At 45.0% G+C, this 22880-nt stretch overlaps 1 protein-coding gene across 1 annotated transcript in view; it reads left to right on the top strand.

Annotated features, from left to right (window-relative positions):
- The first annotated feature begins 239 nt into the window (after positions 1-239).
- The window catches only part of GDI1 (GDP dissociation inhibitor 1), a 40858-nt gene continuing 18217 nt past the window's right edge, over positions 240-22880 (top strand). The window contains exons 1-9 of the mRNA XM_073599804.1: positions 240-397; positions 8558-8665; positions 12114-12213; positions 17325-17459; positions 17672-17870; positions 19550-19681; positions 19846-19945; positions 20916-21087; positions 21187-21331. Coding sequence (XP_073455905.1) covers positions 353-397; positions 8558-8665; positions 12114-12213; positions 17325-17459; positions 17672-17870; positions 19550-19681; positions 19846-19945; positions 20916-21087; positions 21187-21331 — 1136 coding nt within the window. The 5' untranslated portion in view covers positions 240-352. The remainder of the gene's footprint in view (positions 398-8557; positions 8666-12113; positions 12214-17324; positions 17460-17671; positions 17871-19549; positions 19682-19845; positions 19946-20915; positions 21088-21186; positions 21332-22880) is intronic.

Raw genomic sequence — 22880 nt, 5'->3', positions numbered from 1 at the left:
GCATCTCCAGGGAAGATGATGCAGCGCGGAGGGATCTCCATCTCCAGCCTCATCACCAAGGTCATCCACCCTGTCCATCCTCCGCTGACACAGCCGCCCATTCAGAGCCCCGCTCAGCCCCAGTCGCTCCGGTTACCCCCGGGTACCCCTCAGCTCACCCAGTCCCGCCTCCCCCCCGCCCTCTGGCCCCTCTCCTCAGCTCCTCCCGCCCCCGGGGGCCCCGGCTCATTATCGGGGACTACTTGTCGTCGCGGAGGCAGACAGGGCGGTGCTGCTGTGCAGCCATCTTTGGTCCATTAGATCCGAGCTGTGCTAGAGGCAGAGGAGCTCCCACCCCGGGCACCGACTCAGGATGGACGAAGAGTACGATGTCATTGTGCTGGGCACCGGCCTGACAGTGAGTATGAGGGGGGACTTCATTGTGCCAGGGCTGGGCACTGCATGGGGCTCTGCCATCCTCTGGGGGGAAGACTACAAGTGCCAGCATGCCCTGCTCAGTGTGCAGTGACTGGGCTGTGCCATCACCTGCAATGTATTGTCATCATTGGAAGGTTCCTTATATGGGGGGCAGGCCTTGTGTCTATGAAAAAACTACAAAGATCAGCATGCCCTGCTTCATTGTACAATGGCTGGGCACTGCCATAGGGGCACCTGTACCCCCTATGCTAGCAGCTGGGCCATATAATCACATTGGGGGTTCCTTATATGGAGGACAGTCCTTGTGTCTGTTGAAGAACTACAAGGATCAGCATGCCCTGCTTCATTTTACAATGACTGGGCACTGCCATAGGAACACCAATACCCCCTGTTTTATCAGCTGGGCCATATAATCACATTGGGAGGTTCCTTATAAGGAGCACATGCCACGTCTCTATGGGAGAACTACAAAGATCAGCATGCCCTGCTTCATTGTACAATGGCTGGGCACTGCCATAGAGGCACCTATACCCCCTGGGCCTGGGCTCAGCTGGGCCATTAGTCATCATAGGTGTTCCATATATGGAGGACAGGCCTTGTGTTCATTGAAGAACTACAAGTAACAGCATGCCATGCTTTATTGTACAATGACTGGGCATTGCCAGAGGGTACCTACACCCCCCCTGTGCTATCACCTGGGCCATATAATCATCATAAGGGTGCCATATATGGAGGTAAGGCCTTGTAATTATTGAAGAACTACCAGGATCAGCATGCCCTGCTTTATTGTATCGTGAGCACCAACACCCACCGTGCCATCAGCTAGGTCATTGAACCCTCATGGGGGTCCGGGTAGTGGAACGGGCCTGGCATCTGTTGGAGGAATACAGGTGTCCGTATGTCTTCTCCATTGTGTTGTAGTGAGCATTGCAACCGGACACCACTGTCACCTGTCATCTAATGGATCATCATGGCTGCTGCACTTATTGGGGCCCAGGCCTTGCTGCCTTTGGAGAACTACAAGTGTCAGCATGTCCTGGCCCATCGTGGCCTCTGCCATCTCCCGTGCAGTCAGTAAACCTATGGACTATATAGTTGTGGGTCTAGACCTATCCTCAGTGAATGGGCGCTCTGATGCCATCTGCACTATATGGCCGTGTATAGTTGGGGGACTACAAGGGTCAGCTTGCTTTATCAATTCCCCGATTTCTTCATATGCAGCTGTTAGACATGGCCGATGTAGCTGCCAAGGAACTACAAGCACCAGCATGACCTGTTTAGGTTGTCTTCGCAGTACAATGACTTCTATGCACTGGGCAGTGCCCTCTTAATGGCTAAACACACATTCATTGGGGGACAGTAAGGTCTCCCTGTGTATTTGGGAACTACAAGCTCCAGCATTACCTGATACCGTCGTAGAACACTAATGTCACCTTTGTGGCCAGCTAAATGTTATATTATTATTATTATAATTATACAGCATTTATATAGCGCCAACAGTTTACGTAGCGCTTTACAACTTGAGGGTAGACAGTACAAATACAATACACTTTAATACAGTAGGAATCAGAGGGCCCTGCTCCTTAGAGCTTACAATCTAAGAGGGAAGGTCAAGAGATACAAGAGGTAATAACTGTGGGGGATGTGCTGATGGAGAAATAAAATGTACAGTTGTTAGGTGGGGGCCAGATAGGCTTCTCTGAAGAGATGAGTTTTCAGGGATCGTCTGAAAGTGGATAAAGCAGGAGAAAATCAGATGGATTGAGGTAGAGCATTCCAGAGGATGGGAGAGGCTCTATACATATACAGTGCATTTGTTAAAGATTGGAGAACTACCAGCACCAGCACGGCCTATGTTGTTAAGCAGTAACTGGGCTCCCTATTGTGCCATGTTCTTCCAGTTTCTGGAGTCAGCTTAGATACATATGAGTCCCATTCAATCCATATATTACATTTGTGCTTTTGGGGTACTACAAATCCCAGCAAGACCTGACTCCCCCCCTCCTTACAATACAGTGATGGGATGCCACAGCTGGCTCCCTGACTTCCACTATTGTCTAAATCAGTGGTCCCCAAACTGCGGCCCATCGGCCCATCTATTTCCGGTCCTTGGGCTTTACTCCCAGTACCACTGATGATGGTCCACTATTCCTTCCACTGACACCAACAATGGGGTACAATTCCTCCCACTGACCTTGATGATGGGTCCGAATTCTTCCCACTGACTCCAGTGGTGGAGCACTATTTAAGGTGGCCCACTAATATCAAGGATTGGGCACTATTCCTCCCACTGACACCAATCATGGGGCACCATTCCTCCCACTGATACCAATGATGGGGCAGTATTTCTCCCACTAATGCCAATGATGGGGCACCATTCCTCCCATTAATAGCAAGAATTGGCCACCATTCTTCCCAGTGACACCAAAAGGGGCACTATTCCTTACCCTGACACCAATGATGGGCACTATTCCTTCCCCTGACACCAATGATGGGGAACCATTCCTCCTACTGACACCAATGATGGGGCACTATTTCTCCCACTAATACCAATGATGGGGCACCATTCTTCCCATTAATAACAAGGATTGGCCACCATTCCTCCCACTGAGACCAATGACTGGGCATTATTTCTCCTACTGATAGCAACGATGGGGCATTGATACTCGGGCACTTTCCATTCACACAGACAGACTGCCCTCCCCAACTCTGAAGGACAGTAAACTGGCTTTTTGTTTAGAACGTTTGTAGACCCCTGATCTAAATGATTAGTATAGGGTATATCTGTATATTTCTGCTCTCATTGTGCCTTTAGTGGAGACTTCAGTCAGTTGTGTTTATGAATTAGACAATGCAAGCAAGATCTGAGATGCCTGGAAATGGGGATTGCATTGCAGTGCAGGGTTGCATGGAAAGTGGAATAAAGCTGAGTGTGATGAGGCTGGGGGGTGGTACCGTGCTTTCTCTTGCACAGCGGAGGGGAGCGGCGATAGGCCATGGACTGATGCAAGCTGTAGGTTTTCTGATGACAGCAACTGGATGATTCAGTGTATGAGGCAGCGGTGATGTGTCAAGTGCAGTAACCTCTAGCAACCAATCAGATTCCTCATTACCAGAGGCAGAGCAGGGAGACGTGAGCAGTGATTGGTTGCTGAGGAACTTTGCTCTTTGCCTTCTATGATAAACCAGCAATTTTTCTCTCTCCCTGGTGCTGGAGGAGTTAATAGCACACCAGGCGGACCCACCCTTTTGCCCATACTGGAGATTGGGATGCTGGTAGACGCGGGATGTGGATGCAGACATCTGATGGATGGGTGGCAGATTGCACCCGGGGAATTGATATGTCGGCAGTGCTGGTTGCATTTTTGCCAGATGATTTTCGATCAGCCTGTGTGTTCTGGGTGTCTGTGCTATGGGTGGGGGCTCTTACTCTAGCTGGATACTCTCATTGACAGGTGTCAGGTTTCTGCTGGCAGAAAGGATCTGCACATCCTGGAATTCCAGCTAAACACAAGCACTCATGCAAACCTGCCTGCCAGGGTGTCACCAAGCAACATGACACTCCGAGGTGTCACGTGGCAATGTGACGCTCTCTATAAGCAGCACAATCTCTCTATAGAGAGTGACAGTTGTCACGTTGTAACAGGATGTCACTGTCTATAGTGTTGGTCACATTGTAACAGGGTTTCCCTGTCTAAAGTGTTGGGGTCACATTGTAACAGGATGTCACTGTCTATAGTGTTGGGGTCACATTGTAATAGGGTATCCCTGTCTATAGTGTTGGGGTCACATTGTAACAGGATGTCACTGTCTATAGTGTTGGGGTCACATTGTAATAGGGTGTCTGTCTATAGTGTTGGGGTCACATTGTAATAGGCTGTCTGTCTATAGTGTTGGGGTCACATTGTAATAGGGTGTCTGTCTATAGTGTTGGGGTCACATTGTATTAGGGTGTCCCTGTCTATAGTGTTGGGGTCACACTGTAACAGGATGTCACTGTCTATAGTGTTGGGGTCACACTGTAACGGGATGTCTATCTATAGTGTTGGGGTCACATTGTAATAGGGTGTCTGTCTATAGTGTTGGGGTCACATTATAACAGGATGTCTGTCTATAGTGTTGGGATCACCTTATAACAGGGTGTCACTGTCTATAGTGTTGGGGTCACATTATAACAGGATGTCACTGTCTATAGTGTTGGGGTCACACTGTAACAGGATGTCTGTCTATAGTGTTGGGGTCACATTGTAATAGGGTGTCTGTCTATAGTGTTGGGGTCACATTGTAACAGGGTGCCCCTGTCAATAACGTTGGGGTCACACGATAATAGGAAGTCCCAGTCATGTATTTCAGCATCACGCTGTAACAGAATGTCTCTATAGAGTGTTGGGGGTCACACAGTAACAGGATGACGTTATGTAGAGCAGTAACCATTTTTCTGATTGCTCTAATCCAATGGTCTCCAAACTGCAGCCTGTGGGCTGGTTGTGGCCCTTTGCTTGCCTTTCTTTGGCCCTTGGGGCACTGTGCAATCCACGGACACCAGTGATGGGGCACCATTCCTTCCACAGACACCAGTGATGGGGCACCATTCCTCCCACAGACACCAATGATGGGGCACCATTCCTCCCACAGACACCAATGATGGGGCACCATTCCTCCCACAGACACCAGTGATGGTGCACCATTCCTCCCACAGACACCAATGATGGATCACCATTTCTCCCACAGACACCAATGATGGGGCACCATTCCTCCCACAGACACCAATGATGGGGCACCATTCCTCCCACAGACACCAATGATGGGGCACCATTCCTCCCACAGACACCAATGATGGGGCACCATTACTCTCACAGACACCAATGATGAGGCACCATTCCTCCCACAGACACCAGTAATGGGACACAATTCCTCCCACAGACACCAGTGATGGGGCACCATTCCTACCATGAATATAAACAAATGAGTACCATTCCTTCACTAAAACTAACAATGGGGTCCTTTCTAATCCCACTGGCCACAGCTCGGCCCCCCTAAAGCCTCAAGGACAGTAAACTGGCCATTTCTTCCAAAAGTTTGGGGACCCCCTGCTCTAATCTAAAAAAAAGTGGAGCTGTGACTAGTAAAAGTATGTTTGGAGACTCCGCAGGTACAGAAAAATACCTGTTGATCTGCCAGAAATGTGTCCAGCTTCTAAAGCTGACCATAGACTTATAGATTTTTTCCTTTCAGCCTGATCTGATTCCCCCATCCCATCTACACAGTGCAGATGGAGAAATCGCCCACTGCAACTATTTTATCTTTTTTATTGACAGCCAGCCTTGCAGCTGTCAGATTCCCTGAACAGCACCTGCATCTGATTGGATGCAGCTGCTGTTTGGCCAACAGTTTTCCACGAGATCCTTTGTTTTTTTCAGTCGAGGCCAGAAGGGACACCTACCTACTGAATGAATTTGGGCTGGTTCATGAGGAACCAACCAAAATGTACTCTTTGTATGACCAGCTTAAAGCAGTTGTAAAGCTTAATGTTTTTGTCTAAAATAACAAACGCAATATACTTACCTGCTCTGTGCAGAGGTATTGCAAAGAGTGGCCCCGGACTTCCCCTGCCAGTGCTTTAGGCTCCTCCTCTTCTCACTTTCTCACTGCGCCATTGCAGGAAGCTGCTCCTGCTGCAAGATCGTTCCCGAGACGGGCTGTGTGCATCTATAGACATACACAAGGCAGCTTGGCCCAACCCCCTGTTCCCTCCTCACAGGATTTGATTGACAGCAGCAGGAGCCAATGGCTCCTGAGTCCTGTGAGGAGAGGAAGAGAGAGCAGCGCTGCTGCACTCGAGCACAGCGCTAGATTGAGAGAGAGATCAGGTTAGTATTTAGGGAGGTGAGAGGGTAATAATACTGGGACATTTTTTACCTTAAAATATAACTAAAGGAAAAACTTTTTTTAGTTTTGAACAGAGTGGAGAGGAATTAGAACCCCTGTCCATTTTTATTGCTGCCTGCGCCCTCTTTAGGGAGATACCTCCTCTCTATTTGTCCTGTTTACCATTATCATTGAAAGTGAAAGTAAAAGAAAATCCCAAATTTTGGGTTGTCCCCAGAAAAGTAATAGGGGGAGATCTTCCAATGGGGACACTAGTTCTGGTGACTTGGGGGTCCCCAATTAATTCCCTTAATTTGCAGGGATTACCTCTCACTTACTGTTTGGTTCTGGGACAGGAAGTGAAGAGAAATCTACAAAATGGGACACAGATGGCCAAAAAAAAAAAAAATGACAGGGGGAATAACCCTCCCTTGTTCTATCCAAAATGAATTTTTTTTTGCCTGTAGTTCTAACTTAATGCAGGGAATGCATTAAATCGGTTGCAAACCGTTGGAGAATAAAAAAACAAAACAAAACTGTAAGACAATGGCATAATGAGCTAGTATGCATCGCATACTTGCCCCATCGTTGGTTTTATTGGAAGGAATGGTACTCTATTGTTTATATTCATGGTAGGAATGGTGCCCCATCACTGGTGTCTGTGGGAGGAATTGTGTCCCATTACTGGTGTCTGTGGGAGGAATGGTGCCCCATCATTGGTGTCTGTGGGAGGCATAGCATACTAGCTCATTATGGATTACTTACCTGAGATCGAAGCGACCCTCGTTCACGTCCTCCGTTGCCGCCATGATACCCGGAGTGACTTCTGGGTATCGCTGTTCCGGCGCTGTGACTGGCCGGAGCAGCGATGACGTCACTCCGGCGCATGCACGCGGGAGCCATCAGTGACGGCATGATCGCCTTCATTAACGGCACACTTAGTGCGCCTGCGCCGTTGCGCGCCATAGACATCGCTGCCCGTTTTTAGGAAAATATCTCCTTAACCGTGTAGGTTAAGGAGATATTTCTTGCACCTACAGGTAAGCCTTACTCTAGGCTTACCTGTAGGTTAAAGTGGTCTGTAAGGGTTTACAACCACTTTAAGTCCTGTTGTGGGCTGATGACACACAGCATTTTTGTAAACGAAGTGGTGTCAGCCTTGACCACGTTTTTATTTGCTAAATCACACCCCTTTTCTCATGTTCACAACATCAGCACTAATCATTTTGTAGCCCAAGAGCTAGGAGGGCTAATCGGGCTCCCCGAGATAACACAGGAAGTGTGCACAGGACCCAGGACAACTCTGAATTTCTGACAAGATCAGCAGGTTTTTTTTTCCACTTATCAAACAGATATAACAAAAGACTTTCAGTGGCATTTTCAACAGACCACAAGGGAGCGGATAAAAGAAGATCATTGTCAGGGTTTATCCACACTTTAATATACAGGGAAAAGCCCACATGGAATTTGTTTTATAGCTGTCCAGGGTTCAGCCTAAAATTTTAGGTCTTGCATAGTTTTTAAACAAAAGTGCTGACATCACTGTCTGGCACACATCTATCCACACTAGGAAAAATCTAAGCATAAATTGAAAGTCTCCTAAAGTACAGCAGAGTATTAAAGTGTTACTAAACCCACAACAGTAAAATCAGTCTGTATATACAGTACAGGATGCTTGTTATACTCGCTGTAGAACTTAAGGGGTTAATCCTCTGCATTTTGTAAAAAGGCTGTTTGATCCTTTCTTCTCTGATCCTCCCCTTCCACAGTCCCCAAACCATCTGATAGTATAGATCCCTAGGAGGCACACTCTGCACATGCTCAGTTTGGTGTGTATTGCTAGAGAGTTTTTTTTTGTTTTTTTTTTTGGGAGAGTGCATGTGATCAGCACAAGGCCAATCAGCACTGTCCAGACAGAGGGTCAGGAGGCATGCAGCCTCATAAGACAGTCAGAGTAGAATGAAAACCCCTCTTACAAGCTTTAACCAGACACTGATAGAAGTCACAAGACTGCTCTAACTACTGATGAGAAAAGGTATTATATTTACTAAAATAATTGCATTTCCATGTTCTGTGTATTGTGGAATACTAGATATAGTGAATGCAGGTCCTGGGTTTAGTAACACTTTACGAATGGAAAATGTAACAAAATTGTACAATCCATGTGTACTCACTGAAAATACTTGATAAGATCTTCCCTAACATATCTGACACTTGTATTGGAACTGATGAGTTGTTTTTAGCTGTCTGACATGGATTGTGTGCTTTTCAGGAATGTATCCTGTCTGGTATTATGTCTGTCAATGGAAAGAAGGTCCTGCACATGGACAGAAACCCCTACTATGGCGGAGAGAGCTCTTCCATCACCCCTCTTGAGGAGGTACGTATCCTTCCCAGCGTTCATTTTTCTTCTTATGGGAAGCATTTAAAGAGCACATGTCACTATTATAAAGCAAAAGCAAAAAATTCAAAGTAGCTGTAATTGATCCTTTTTTTTTTTTTTTTAAGGACGTCCCTGAGTTGTTTTCTGTATGCAAATTCCAGGCCACACCCCTTGCATCCCTCAATGCATTGCATAAGCCCGTGTATAGGTTATTATTGTGCATTGAATTGTGCTAGAGTACTAGGCCGGCCTACAAGTTGGAATTAGCATACAGAATGTATGGGACTCCAGCCCCCCCCCAGGGCCAACAGGATCGCTTAACACAGGTTCATTTCTTCTGTGTAGGTTGACTTATGGTGACTACTACTATTAAGCAATTATCTAAGAATGTTTCACTTTAAGCTGAACTCCAGGCACACAGCTAGAAACACAGATGAAATAGAAATAAGGGAGCAGCGTTACCTGCCAAATTGTTTGTATTTCTGTCCATCTAGTCCTTAGATTTACACAGCACTGCCACAAAGCACAGTTCTGTCCGGCAGGGGAGGAGAACTGATCATTCTTTGCTCCAGCTTCGCCTTCAGACCGAGTTCACATATGTGCAAATTGGATGTGGGTTTCACCACATTCAATTTGCATGACATGCGAGTGTGACTGCCTGGAGTTCAGCTTTAATACCACGTTTACTGTAATGCCGCGTACACACGGTCGGATTTTCCGTCGGGAAATGTTCGATGGGAGCTTTTTGTCAGAAATTCTGACCGTGTGTAGGCTCCATAGGACATTTTCCATCGGAATTTCCGACAAACAAAATTTGAGATCTGGATCTCAAATTTTCCGACAACAAAATCCGTTGTCGGAAATTCCGATCGTGTGTACACAATCCTGGCTCACAAAATTCCACGCATGCTCGGAATCAAGCAGAAGAGCCGCACTGGCTATTGAACTTCATTTTTCTCGGCTCGTCGTACGTGTTGTACATCACCGCGTTCTTGACGTTTGGAATTTCCGACAACATTTGTGTGACCGTGTGTAAGCAAGACAAGTTTGAGCCAACATCCGTCGGAAAAAAAACATGGATTTTGTTGTCAGAATGTGCGATCGTGTGTACACGGCATAAGGTGTATGTAAAGCCAAAACTTTTTCTGTATTAGATAGTTTAGGGAACAATTGGAGCACCTGTCATGTTTTTTATTGCTGTCTGTGCTTGAGCTAAGTAGATTTATCTTCTCTGTTTTGGTGAATATTGTCACTAAGTCAGAAAGGCGTGGGAAATCATTTTTAGAGTTGTCACCAGAACAAGAGATGAGAGCAAATCTTCCAGTGGAGACAACTGTCTAAGACTGGGGTTCCCCTCTGTAAAGATTCCCTCTCACTTTCTGCTGCGTCTCCAAGACGGGAAGTGAAGGGAAATCTCTGTAATGGGACACAGGCAATAGACAATGAAAAAAGTTTTTGCTCTATATATATATATATATATATATATATATATATATATATATATAATTCCATGTTAATAATACAAATGTTATTTTTAATGGGCTGCATGCAGTTAGCGGTCTCCTGTCTGTATATAAGCCGAATGTATGAACCACAAGCCGGAATGAACAAAATTACAAATATTTGGCGAAACAATTCACTGGCTAGATTATGCACACAGGTATCCAGGATGGTTTGCTAGATACAGTTCCTGTTTGGAGAAAACATTGTAGATCCAGACAGAGGTGTACCCCATGGGCTGCTAGTGTCTCATCACAGTCACATGGTCTGCAATGACTTTGGCTACAGCCTTGGTCATCTTTACACAAACCCAAATTTCAAGCCTGCCAGTGGTGGTGCTTTAATGGTCTTCTCAAACAATAGTGCCAATCCAGATCTGCAGTCTGTCTGGTTGTTATATGCACCATATTTCTAACAGTCTCTTAGTCCAGGCACCTAATTAGGGCGGGAGGCCTGTGGGTAGTGCCTAGATATCACATAGAGAAAAAACTGGGTGTTCTGAAAATAGCAAATGTTGTCCCATTAGGACAAAACAAAATGATAGGAGGTGAAACAAACAGTGGGTGCAGAGAAAATTCTGACTATTTACAGGTGGGCCACGCTGTTGTGGTTGTTTGAAAAGAAGTCTGACTGTTATCAGTTATAAAACCTATCATTGTCCCCGTCGGGGTGATTCTGATTCCCTTCCTATGAGGTCAGTAGGACAGGAAGCAAGAGGAAAGCTCTTCAATTGGATTCCAGACAGCAATAAAAACCTGTCAGAGATTGTGTCCCTTATCCACCTAAAACTGAAAGCAAAACAGTTGTAGCCTGAGGTACAAGGCAGATCTCTAGGTTTTAGTGAACTTTAGATCGTTTGGACCAAGGTGGTCTAAAAGAACTAATTACTTCATGAACAGATGCAGTAGCAGATTTTTTGGGGGTATGTGGATAGATTATGGAAGGGATAGAACATCTGTCAGGTTTTTATTACTGTATATTTCCCCACTGGGTAGATTCCTCCTCTATTTGTCCTGGTGACCAATAAAGAAAATGATGGGTAATACAAAATGTTGGGGTTGTCACTAGAACAGTAGAGGAGGGAAAATCTTCTAATAGGGACACCTGTTCCTGTAACATCTTTCTAAGATGGGATGCACCCTAAATTGGAGACATTTTCTCCCACTACCAGTTGTGTCTCTGGAATAGTAAGTTCTCAGCATCTCTAAAAATGAAGGGTTACTAAACATTTTTCCTTCAAAATAATAAACATGTTATACTTACCTGCTCGTTGTAATAGTTTGGCACAGAGCAGCCCCAATCTTCCTCTTTTCGGGTCCCCCCGCCGGAACTCTGGGCTCCTTCCCTCCTCCGAGTGCCCCCATAGCAAGCTGCTTGCTATGGGGGCACTCGTGTGTGCTCGCTCCAGAGCCATAAGACACACAGAATGGGGCTTGGCCCTGCTCTAGCTGCCTCCTTACTGGCTGTGATTGACAGCAGCAGATGATCAGCCGCTTGTGTACATTGCTGGATCACAATTGTGTTCGGATTTAGGGTTGCCACCTCATCCCTTTAAATCCAAACACATATTCATTACACAGGTTCTGTTGCTGATTAAGGTGGTAATTAGACTCACTTGGTGCCTTATCTGCATTAAATTAGTCTCAGAACCTGTGTATTTCATATGTGTTTCAGGTATAAAGGGATGAGGTGGCAACCCTAGCTCAGGTAGATATTAGGGGGAGCTTCACACTGAAGGTTTTTTATTTTCATGCATAGAATGCATTAAGGTAAAAAAACCTTCAGCCTTTTCAATAAGTTTAAGGGAGCAAAAACAACTGCTAGGTTTTATATAGCCATGTAATGGGTATCATATTCTTGGGCAAGCTGTACATAAACTACTAGTCCCAGCATGGTCAGGTACCATATCTTGTATAATGTTTATAATCTGCTTTTTTACCTACAGCTTTATAAAAGGTTTGAGATCCCCGATGGGCCCTCTGAGAGCATGGGAAGAGGACGTGACTGGAACGTGGACCTAATCCCCAAGTTTCTCATGGCTAATGGTGAGTGTATATTTTAGCACATCCCAGATGCATTGTAGAAAGGGGATCTACTAAAAGGCTTAAATGGAGGGTTTGCACAGGATAGGTGCAGTATTCAAAATTGTCTCTGACTTCAAGGCCTCCCTCCATACCATTGCATCATGGTAACATGGTTATTGCTGTGCATTGCGGTAATGAGCGGCACTGTTTGCAGTCTTCATAAAGAATGGCACCCCAATGCACATTACAGTAGGTGCCGATGGGCCCACACCACAATTCAAAGCTAAAATCAGGTCCTGTTTTTTCCTATTGCTGTGTGCTGGCAGCACATTCTAAATGAATAGAATTCATAATGCAACGACACACGCACTGTAATGTACTGCAACAGTGTGAAGGGGGTCGAAGAAACATTTAGCCTTTTTACAGTAAAAACCCTTTTTTTGCTACAAAAGCTTGCTCAGTGGCCATCTCTATTCCTGGATTGGTCTGGCTACTGAGGCCTTAACATCCCAGAATTTGAGGCTAAGCCCTGTCCTTTTATTGGCAACATGGATCTGATGCTGTGTTAGGTGCAGAACCTTCAGAATTTGGGAGATTTACTAAAGCTGGAGAGTGCAAAATCTGGTGTAGCTTTGCATAGAAACCAGTCAGTTTCCAGGTTTTATTGTCAAAGCTTAATTGAACAAGCTGAAGTTAGAAGCTGGTTGGCTACCATCAACTGCTGCACCGGATTCTGAGTGCTCCAGTTTTAGTAAATCCCCCTCTATGTGTCTTTTTTTCCTTCTAAGGCTGGGTTCACACTCATGCAAATTGGATGCGGGTTTTCCCGTACCCAGTTGGCATAACGTGACATTCTCTCAATGGAGCCAGTTTACACGGCTCTGAGGCAGCCACTGTCCGTATAGTAAAAGGGTCCTGTGCGTCTTCAGCTCTGTTTTCAGGTCCGAATTCAGGCAAAAATTCGGACCTGATTCGCCCTTGAAATGGAGAACGGGGACACAAGGGACCCCTGCTGCAAGCCGTAAACCCGGCCTTAATAAGAACCCGGAGCTGTTAAGAAAACATGGTCTGGGCTTTTCAGTTAACCACAATTGTGAAAAAGTTGAGTAATCCAAACACAAAAATGATGACTGCATGTTGTTGTAAAACAGGAAGCAAAATCTGAACACAATGTTGAATCCGAGCCACAGAAGAGGAAGCGCCTGGATTGCAGCTGTATGTCAGTTTAGCCGGAGCTTCTAAGAATTGTGATGCAAACGATGGTTGATTTTCTGGGTGTTAATCTTCCTGTTTGACTGCCACCTAATCTACAGTACATCCACATATACCCCTCGGTTGTACTTCACTGTACTCCACTTCTCAGAAGTACCCAAATGTTAACAAAGAGTAATTTAGTAAAATGTCTAACAATCCCCCCCCACCCTCCTTTTTGCAGTAGCGAGAGTGATTCTGATTGGTTTCTGTGGGCAATAAAGGAACTACTTTATCTCCTCTTTTTTTTTTTTTTCTTTTTTTTTTAGCCCGATATGGCTTACAGATGAGAAATATACAGCCCTAGCCAAAAGTTTTGAGAATGACAAATATTAATTTTCACAAAGTTTGCTGCTTCAGTGTTTTTAGATCTTTTTGTCAGATGTTACTATGGTATACTGAAGTATAATTACAAGCATTTCATAAGTGTCAAAGGCTTTTATTGACAATTACACAGTGTTAAGCAAAGAGTCAATATTTGCAGTGTTGATCCTTCTTTTTCAAGACCTCTGCAATTCGCCCTGGCATGCTGTCAATCAACTTCTGGGCCACATCCTGACTGATGGCAGTCCATTCTTGTATAATCAATGCTTGGAGTTTGTCAGAATTTGTGGCGTTTTTTGTTCACCTGCCTTTAGAGGATTGACCACAAGTTCTCAATGGGATTAAAGAGGACCTTCAGTCATTTTTTCAGCTTTCCATTTATTTAATCTTCTGTCCTTATAGCATAACCCGAGCCACCAGGTAGATGACATCAATGGAAGCCTCCCCCAGAAAGGCGGATGCCAGCCTGATTTCCTGGATAGGCGAGCTTCTGGCCACTTCACTGGAGATACCTCTGAGGGTCTCATCAACGCTGTCCAACCAGGATTCCAAGGCTTTAGATACTGCGGCTAAGGCCAGGACCGGTTTTCAGGCCATGCCCGCTGTTAGGTAGATCTGCTTCAGATCGGAGTTGATCCGCCTTTCCAAGGGATCTTTAAAGGAGACCGTGTCTTCCAGAGGAAGGGTCACATATCTAACCAGTCTCATCAGTGCTGCGACCACCAAGGGACTTGAGATGCATAACCTCTTCCTCCCTGAAGGGATACAGCTTCAAAATTTTAGATTGCATGGAACTCTTCTTGTCCATTTTGCCCCATTCATCAGAGATGATGTCGCCTACTTCTGTGAGGAAGGGGAAATATTGACGCTCCTTATTGAGCTGCTTGAAGAATTTCCTCTGCTTCGGAGGAGAAGTTACAGAATCTTCCCAATTCAGAGCTTCCCTTACAGCTCTCACCAAAGAGGGAACCAGGGCATACTTGAAGCCCATCCCTGGATCCTCTACTTCTGACTCACTATCCGAGGGAGGAACGGATGGGTGGCTTGGCTGGGAAGATTCCCATGTCTCGTGGGCCTGCCCCTCTCCCGTTGGAGAGCATAGTGGCTCTGGTGGGGGAATCCCTCTCCTGTAGGGATTCTCTCACGACCCGTTTAACTAATGATTCGAGGTGCTGGTCTGCACCCTCCCTCTCGTCAGCTGCCTTGGAAAAACAGTGGTCACAGAGAGACTTGCTGGCAGGGACTGGGGCCCTACACCCCCAAGACGACTTCTCCGCCCCCTTGCTGGGGTGAGATGACGGGGGATGGGGAGGATCTTTACTGTGGTGTCTGGACCTAGAAGGAGATCCGCGGTGCCTGTGTCTAGAGGAAGAGTGCCAGCGGTGTGGTTTCGAAGACCCGCTTCCTCTGCAGGAACTGCACTGTGGATCAGAACTGGAAGGGCTGTGGGGATGAGAAAAAGAGGAAACAAATACGTTAAAGCTGGTGCCCTGAACTCCACTCTCCTCCCCCCCAGCAGGCAGAACACAGGGATAATCCCCAATTCATGCCTGCTGTGAGAGGACTGGCCATTAGGAGGCAGTGAAGGGTTCATGTTATCCAAGGTAGATCCAAGGTAGATCACTGCAGGTGAAAAAAAAAGATCAGCTGCCAGGTAGGGATTTATCCAATCCCCTAAAAGTCAGTACTTACCCGGGGGAGCCGCTACAGATGCCTGGAGAAGTCGCCGCATATGCCCACGATCATTTCCGAGGCTCTGCAGGCTTCCCCCATGTTTTAAAAGTGGCGCCGCCTGATGTCACAGTCAGCGCCAGGTAAGAGACGCTCGCGTGCATGGGCGAACCAGGCCTCACTTTCGCATGCTCAGAGCGTACGCCGGGACCCAGAAGAGAGGGCGGCAGCTGGAGGAACCAGCTGCCAAGCTCAGGGAAACACCAGTGGGAAAAAGAGAGGAAGGGGAACAGACACAGGGCCAAATGGTACAAAACAAATAAACATACACAAATACTGCTGCCATGGAAGGCGACGTCCATCTTACCACTCCACCTTTGAACGCCTAGGCCTAGGAATCCCAAACACACACCGGACTTTATGGCAGATAATGGCCGCCTCCTGACAGCTAGGCAATCAGGTCTGTGTGCGCTCGCCTGCCGATGGCCAGGCTTCCAGCACTTCAGCACTATTCTGCGTATACACTCCATACCCTGCTTAACAGTCAAGGCTTATCGGAGGGATGTGACACCTTGTCGCTCGGCTGATCCTGATCGCTGGGATGTCGTCTTTAGGTAGGAGAACCATCAACTTGGTCCTACGGAGGAGGACAAAAAAGGAACACGGCTGGTAGCCCAGAGCAAAGATTTATGGGAGAGGTGTCCTATAGTGTAGTTATGGAGGCGGGGGTAACCACTTGTATGCTGCCATGGAGCCTGTCAGGAAACAAGCATTGGGTAAAGGAAAACCAGAGAGGACAGTAGAGTAAACTTACTGCAACCCTCCCAGGTGGTACACACTTAAAGTGTTGCGCACCAGGAAGGGTAGTGAAGTATGACTAGTCACTGGCAGTAGGGTTAACAAGTGTGTCGTACCACACGGGAGGCAATGTCCCAGATCCACAAAGAGGAATGTCTAAAAGGTCCCACAGTTCCCAGATTCGATTGTAGTTATCTAAGGTGGTAAGGTATTCCATCCTTTTTACACCCTGGATCCTCGTATGAAGTTCAACCAAGGAAGAAGGCGCCCATCTGTTCTATTTGAGTGCAACTAAGCACCTCGCTGCTGTTGCACATGAGCAAGAAGTTTTTTAGAAGTTTTAGAAAATGATCATTGGGGGAGTCCTAAAAGTTTTAGGATTAAAGGGGATCCAGTATCCAAAAAAGGTGATGAATGAGGATGTGGACAACCCGTCAGTAGGGTATGATTATTGGGCAAAACCAGTAAATGTGTAGAGTTCCCAGCTCTATCTTGCATTGCCACCAGCAATTGTCAGCAGAGGAATATATGAAGTGGAGCAATTCTGGGGTTTGGTATCAATGAAAAGCGGATTTTGTACTGCATTTCCTTATAGAGAAACATATTGAGCTTTTAGAGTTCCTTCTAATCTTATCTAAAGATCACAATCATTATGATTTACTAGTATTATGAAGCAAAGCCATGGAAAACTGCTTACCTGGTTAATAAAACTGTGATTTCTTTACAAAAGGAGGAGTAAATAATGCATAAATATGCTAAATAAACATCTATTAACTATTTCCCTAATATCATTTATTTAATCTGGCCCCAAAATTACAAACCATAGTTTTAAAAATATATGGTGGCTGTAGAAGTACAGCATGTGCAGAGGGCTCTACTAGGTTTCTGTCTAGTTGCACTTTATCAAAACTCATTCTTCCTCTCCAGTTCCTACTAAGTTTCCATCCAGGATTGAAAGTATAACGAGTATGTGGTTAATATGAGAACTGGGTCCCAAGAGAGACAGTATTCTCAAAACATGGAATGAGTATTCAACTTTCCCAATATAAAGAAACAATAATAACCCTGTTTTATACTGAATTTTCTAGGCCAGCTTGTGAAGATGCTTCTATACACTGAAGTTACTCGTTATTTGGACTTCAAAGTGGTGGAAGGAAGCTTTGTCTACAAAGGAGGGAAGATCTACAAGGTGCCATCCACCGAGACTGAAGCTCTGGCATCCAGTAAGTGAAAATCGCGTTAATAAACATCAGGAAAATTCCTGAAACTGTTATTATTTCCCCAAATCTCTAATATAGGAGAGCCACATACAGCTTTGTTTTCTGGGGTCATTGTAAAATATATTAAAGGACAATTTATGTCAGACTATATTGGGTAAAACATGGATTGCAGGGACTTAGGTTTAATTCTATCCCACCAACTTGTTTTTCTGCAGACCTTATGGGCATGTTTGAGAAGCGACGCTTCCGCAAGTTTTTGGTTTTTGTGGCCAACTTTGATGAGAATGACTCAAAAACATTTGAAGGAGTGGATCCCAAGAGCACAACCATGAGAGACGTCTACAAGAAATTCGACTTAGGCCAGGACGTCATTGACTTTACAGGACACGCTCTGGCCCTTTATCGAACTGATGAGTAGGTGGATTTATTAAAGCAGTGGTAAACTAAAAAAACAACAAAAGACTGGTCCCCCTGCAGGTTAAATGTCATATTGTACTAGTATACACCACATACTAGCACAATAAGACAGACTTACCTATAAAACAGACGCGCTGTCATCACTGATTTCCATCTTCATCCAGTCTTCCTTCTGAGTTTGCAGGTTCTGACTGTTTGAATGGCGGTGACATCACTCCTACGCATATGCGCCAGAGTCACGATCGTGGCACAGCACTCTCAATGGATGACATACTCGAATGTGCTGTCCATTCAGGGTGCAGTGCATGTGCGACGGTGACGTCTTCGGCTGCTACACATGCAAATATCTCCTAAACGATGCACGTTTAGGAGATAATAACTGTACCTACAGGTAAGCCTTTTTATTGGCTTGCCTGTAGGTACAAGTTAAAAAGCGGAGTTTACTACCGCTTTGAAGAGTAACTACACTTTAGTGTAAAAAAAAAAAAAAAATGATCAAAAATAAATAAATAACATAGCATATACAATTGCGACACAAGTCATATTGTAATTGATTGTTATTAAAAGTTACCTTTGCTTTTCAATCTGTAGCACAGTAATCTTTTGTAAAATTCAATGCTGTATGGCTACCTGGAGGCATTCTGCACACAGAATGTGTACAGAACACCCCCCATTGGCTCACTGATTTCCCCAGAAGTCTGCACTTACAAGTCAGATATAAGTCAGATTTTGAGCATCCCCTGCAACAAAAATGTGTTTTTTGGCGAGATACTCTCAGAGGGAAATCATGTCTAAAGGGTTGCAGACCCTACAGATTTTCTTTATTAAAGTCCTGCAAGTGCAGCAGCTGATTGACAGCTATATAATCACTACAGATTCCCTCCCTTAGCACACGGACACAGACAAACAAACAGATATTTCTTTAGAATAACAAAAGGTAGGAATCTGTTACAAAGTTTGTTAATCTCCTTGTAATGTACATAGATCACCCAGAGGGTTTTTTCTTAACAAAAGTGGAGTTACTCTTTAAAGTGATAATAAAGTCTCACTTTTTATTCTTTAAAAATAATGAACATGTCATACTTACCTCCTCTGTGTAACGGTTTTGTACAGAGCAGCCCAGATACTCCTCTTCCCAGGTCCCTTGCCGGCGCTTCTGGCCCCTCCCCCCTGCCTAGTGCCCCCACAGCAATCAGCTTGCAATGGGGGCACCGAGCCAAGCCGCTGCTCTGTGTGGCCATTCAGACACAGAGCCACGGTTCGGCCCCGCCCCTCTTTTTTTTTTGGCTCACTGACTTTGACTGACAGCAGCGGGAGCCAATGGCGCTATGCTGCCGTCTAAGCCAATGAGGAGGGAGAGTCCCGGGCAACTGATACACCATCGCTGGATCAAGATGAGCAACATCGCTGGATCAAGATGGGCTCAGGTAAGTATTAGGGGGGCTACTGCACACAGAAGCTTTTTTATCTTGCTGCATAGAATGCAGTAAGATAAAAAAACTTTCTGACTTTACAACCACTTTAAGTATTTTTGTACACTGTTCTAAAATAATGCATTTGGATGACGTCTTGTCCTGTTGAATCTTTGGGTCAGACTTTTCCAGGAAGAGCTGAAATCCCCAATAAATAGAATATGTGGGTCATTGCTAATCTGTTTTTTTTTTTTTCTATTTCAGCTATCTGGATCAGCCTTGCCTTGAAACTATCAATCGTATCAAACTATACAGTGAGTCTTTGGCGAGATATGGAAAGAGCCCCTACCTGTACCCTTTGTATGGACTTGGTGAACTGCCACAAGGGTTTGCTAGGTGAGGTGACATTGGGTCTAATAAATTTATATGAAGATCAAACATCGGTGGGGTTTTAAGTTGCTCTAAGCAACTAGTCAGTTGTCAGGGTCATTGTTTATTCTGGACATTTCATTCATTTCCCTAGACATCAAATAAGTCTTTTACTCTGTTTATCCTCACAGGCTGAGCGCAATCTATGGTGGAACATACATGTTAAACAAGAGTGTAGATGAGATTGTAATGGAGAAAGGAAAGGTGGTGGGAGTAAAGTCAGAGGGAGAGGTAAGTTCTGAACCAGTGACTGGAGGATATTGAAATGTGGTGTTTTAATGTTTGGGCTAATGATGCATTTTTAAAGTCTGCGAGTTCCTTAAGTATGGACAGTACAAGCCCTGGGTTGCTGAGTTGTGCATAGATTTCAGAAATATTTCTGTCTAGACATCTGGTGAATTTCTAAGCAGTGACTGTAGGCCTGTTGTACCATCAAGCAGTGACTGAATATCTGGCGAGTTTCAAAGCAGTGTTTGAAAATTTTAAAACTTTTTTAAACAGTATTATGGAATCTTAAACTCATCAGTGTCTAGATAAATAAAAGACCCTGGGCATTATATGTAAAGTTCCTGAATAGTGTTTTAAGGTCTGTTGGGTTTTAAGGTACAGGGAGACTGAGGACAAGTGTTGAATACCTGAGCAGTGTCTTCATATCTGTTGAGTTGCTAAGCTGTATCTGGACTTCAGGTGGGTTCCTGAAAAGTGTCTGAATGTGTGGTGGGTTCCTGAATATTTTCCTGAGCCTGGTAGAGTTCTGGAGCCCTGTTAGATGCATAGTGAGGTCCCAAGCAATGTCTAAATGTCTGGTGGGTTCCCAAGCGGTGTCTTAAACTGAATCTGTGACATGGCTATGGTCATCGAGTATTTTTAACAGGCAGGAAATGAGCTTTAAACCTTTATAGCTGTTGGCACTTAGAGAAATTCATCCTCAAAGTTCACAAGCAGTGAAGTGTCCCAAGTTGTTCTCTTGATAGATCAGCCCACTTTGACCCCCACCCCCCCCCGCCAAAGTACATGCTCTTTGTCTCTTTGTTCCAAATTAATTTGCTACAGAGTGCTAATTTACTATATCTTTAAAATCAATATATGCATATATCTGGGGAGTTTCTGGGCAGAGTGTAGACATCTGGTGAGATCTTAAATGCTTATTTCTTCTAAGAGTAAGGGAACATAACTATCACATTATGCCTGTATCATGTAGGTGGCACGTTGCAAGCAACTGATTTGTGACCCCAGCTACATTTCTGACCGAGTACGCAAGGCTGGTAAGGTAATCCGCCTCATCTGCATCTTGAGTCATCCCATCAAGAACACCAATGATGCCAACTCTTGCCAAATCATTATTCCACAGAACCAGGTCAACAGGAAATCAGGTAAGACCAGTAGAACAGCAGTGGAGTTGTTAATTATACAGACTCACTGTGATTAGATAATCAGTGAAAAGGAAACTTTGTGCTTCTGTTCCAATGCAGACATCTATGTGTGTATGATCTCCTACGCACACAATGTGGCCGCACAAGGAAAGTATATTGCTATCGTCAGCACCACGGTGGAGACACAGGAGCCTGAGAAAGAGATTGAGCCAGCCCTAGAGCTGCTGGAGCCTATAGACCAAAAGTAAGAATCTACATGACATCTGCCAAGACTTTTTGCTAAAATCTGTGTAATGTGCATAGATAACCTTGCAGAAAGAAGTATTGCCTAATCATTAAATACAACCAGTGAACATTTTAACCTCCTTTTGTTGTAATAGAGAGCAGCCAGTATTCATACTCATAGCTGCCCAGTAACTGACAACCTCATGGTCTATATAATCTGTGTCTGCTCTCTTTCCATACTAAACAACAGTACTCTCATGCACTAGCGGTCAGGGAAACCTTACTAAGGGCTTGTGTTGTTAATGGGCAAATGCAGCTTCCTCTCATGTGCATTCAGCCTGCATTTGACATCAGTTTGATGCTTTTGAGATCAGAGTTTATTGATGTGCATTTGACCTGTAGTTGATCTCTTTTTGACCTCCATTTGGCCTTCTAAGCTGGATCACCTTCCTTCAAGCTGCTTTTGCATCCCATTGACTTGTACAGTAGAGCAGCAGTTACATTGACACATGTCCTAAAGGAGTTGAGTAATAACGCAGACCTGTCCCCCTGCAGCTTCTGAGTAACTGCTATGCTCCTCTCAAGAAATGAAAGGCTGGCTCACCCTAGGAGTGCCTCTGCAGTTTGATCTTGTCAAGTGAAATGTATGGGTTGTTAGAATCTAGAGTTTTAAAGTGTTCACATTCACACTTAGCCCTGATTCACACCAGTGTGATTTTTCATTCGATTCGACTGTTCAAAATCACATGACAAGTTGCACCCCATTGCCGGCAATGGGACATTTTAAATCACTGTGACCTATGTCGCAGTGACTTTGATAAAGGTTCCTGCACTATTTCTCTGCAATTTCACGTGCGACTTGCCTTGACATCTGTGTAAATTAATTCGCACAGATGTCAGGAAGCCACACTGATCGGCGGCTTTGAAATCACGCTGAAGTAGTATGATTTCAAAGCCGCACTGGTGTGAACCAGGGCTAACACACTGAGCTGAGATGTGTTGGCAAAGCATTCTGCCTACTGTATCTCATGCTAAAATTGTAGTTAACTCAGTGGAGCCCTTAAAGTGATACTAAAGTGTCCTTTTGTTTTGTGTAAAAATAACAAACATGTTATACTTACCTGCTCTGTGTAATGGTTTTGCACAGAGCAGCCCAGATCAGGAAGATCCTCCTCTTCTCGGGTCCCTCTTTGGCGCTCCTGGCCCCTCACTCCAGTTGAGTGCCCCCACAGCAAGCAGCTTGCTATGGGTGCATCCGAGCCGAGCCGCTGCTCCCTGTGTTCATTCAGACACAAAGCCTTGGCCTGGTCCCGCCCCCCTTTCTCTCCTCATTGGCTCACTGATTTTGATTAACAGCAGCGGGAGCCAATGAGGACTGGGGTCCTGGACAGCCGAGTCTCTCGTGCAACATTGCTGGATCTAGATGGACCTAAGGTAAGTATTAGGGGGGCTGCTGCACACAGAAGGTTTTTTCTCTTAATGCATAGAATGCATTAAGAGAAAAAACCTTCTGCCTTTACAACCGCTTTAATAAAAAATTTTCAAAGTGCATCTAAATTTGCACATTA

This window comes from Aquarana catesbeiana, linkage group LG09 (assembly GCF_042186555.1).
Source record: "Aquarana catesbeiana isolate 2022-GZ linkage group LG09, ASM4218655v1, whole genome shotgun sequence".
NCBI lineage: Eukaryota > Metazoa > Chordata > Amphibia > Anura > Ranidae > Aquarana > Aquarana catesbeiana.
The sequence above is the reverse complement of the archived record's forward strand: the minus strand, read 5'-3'. Positions and strand labels throughout refer to the sequence as shown.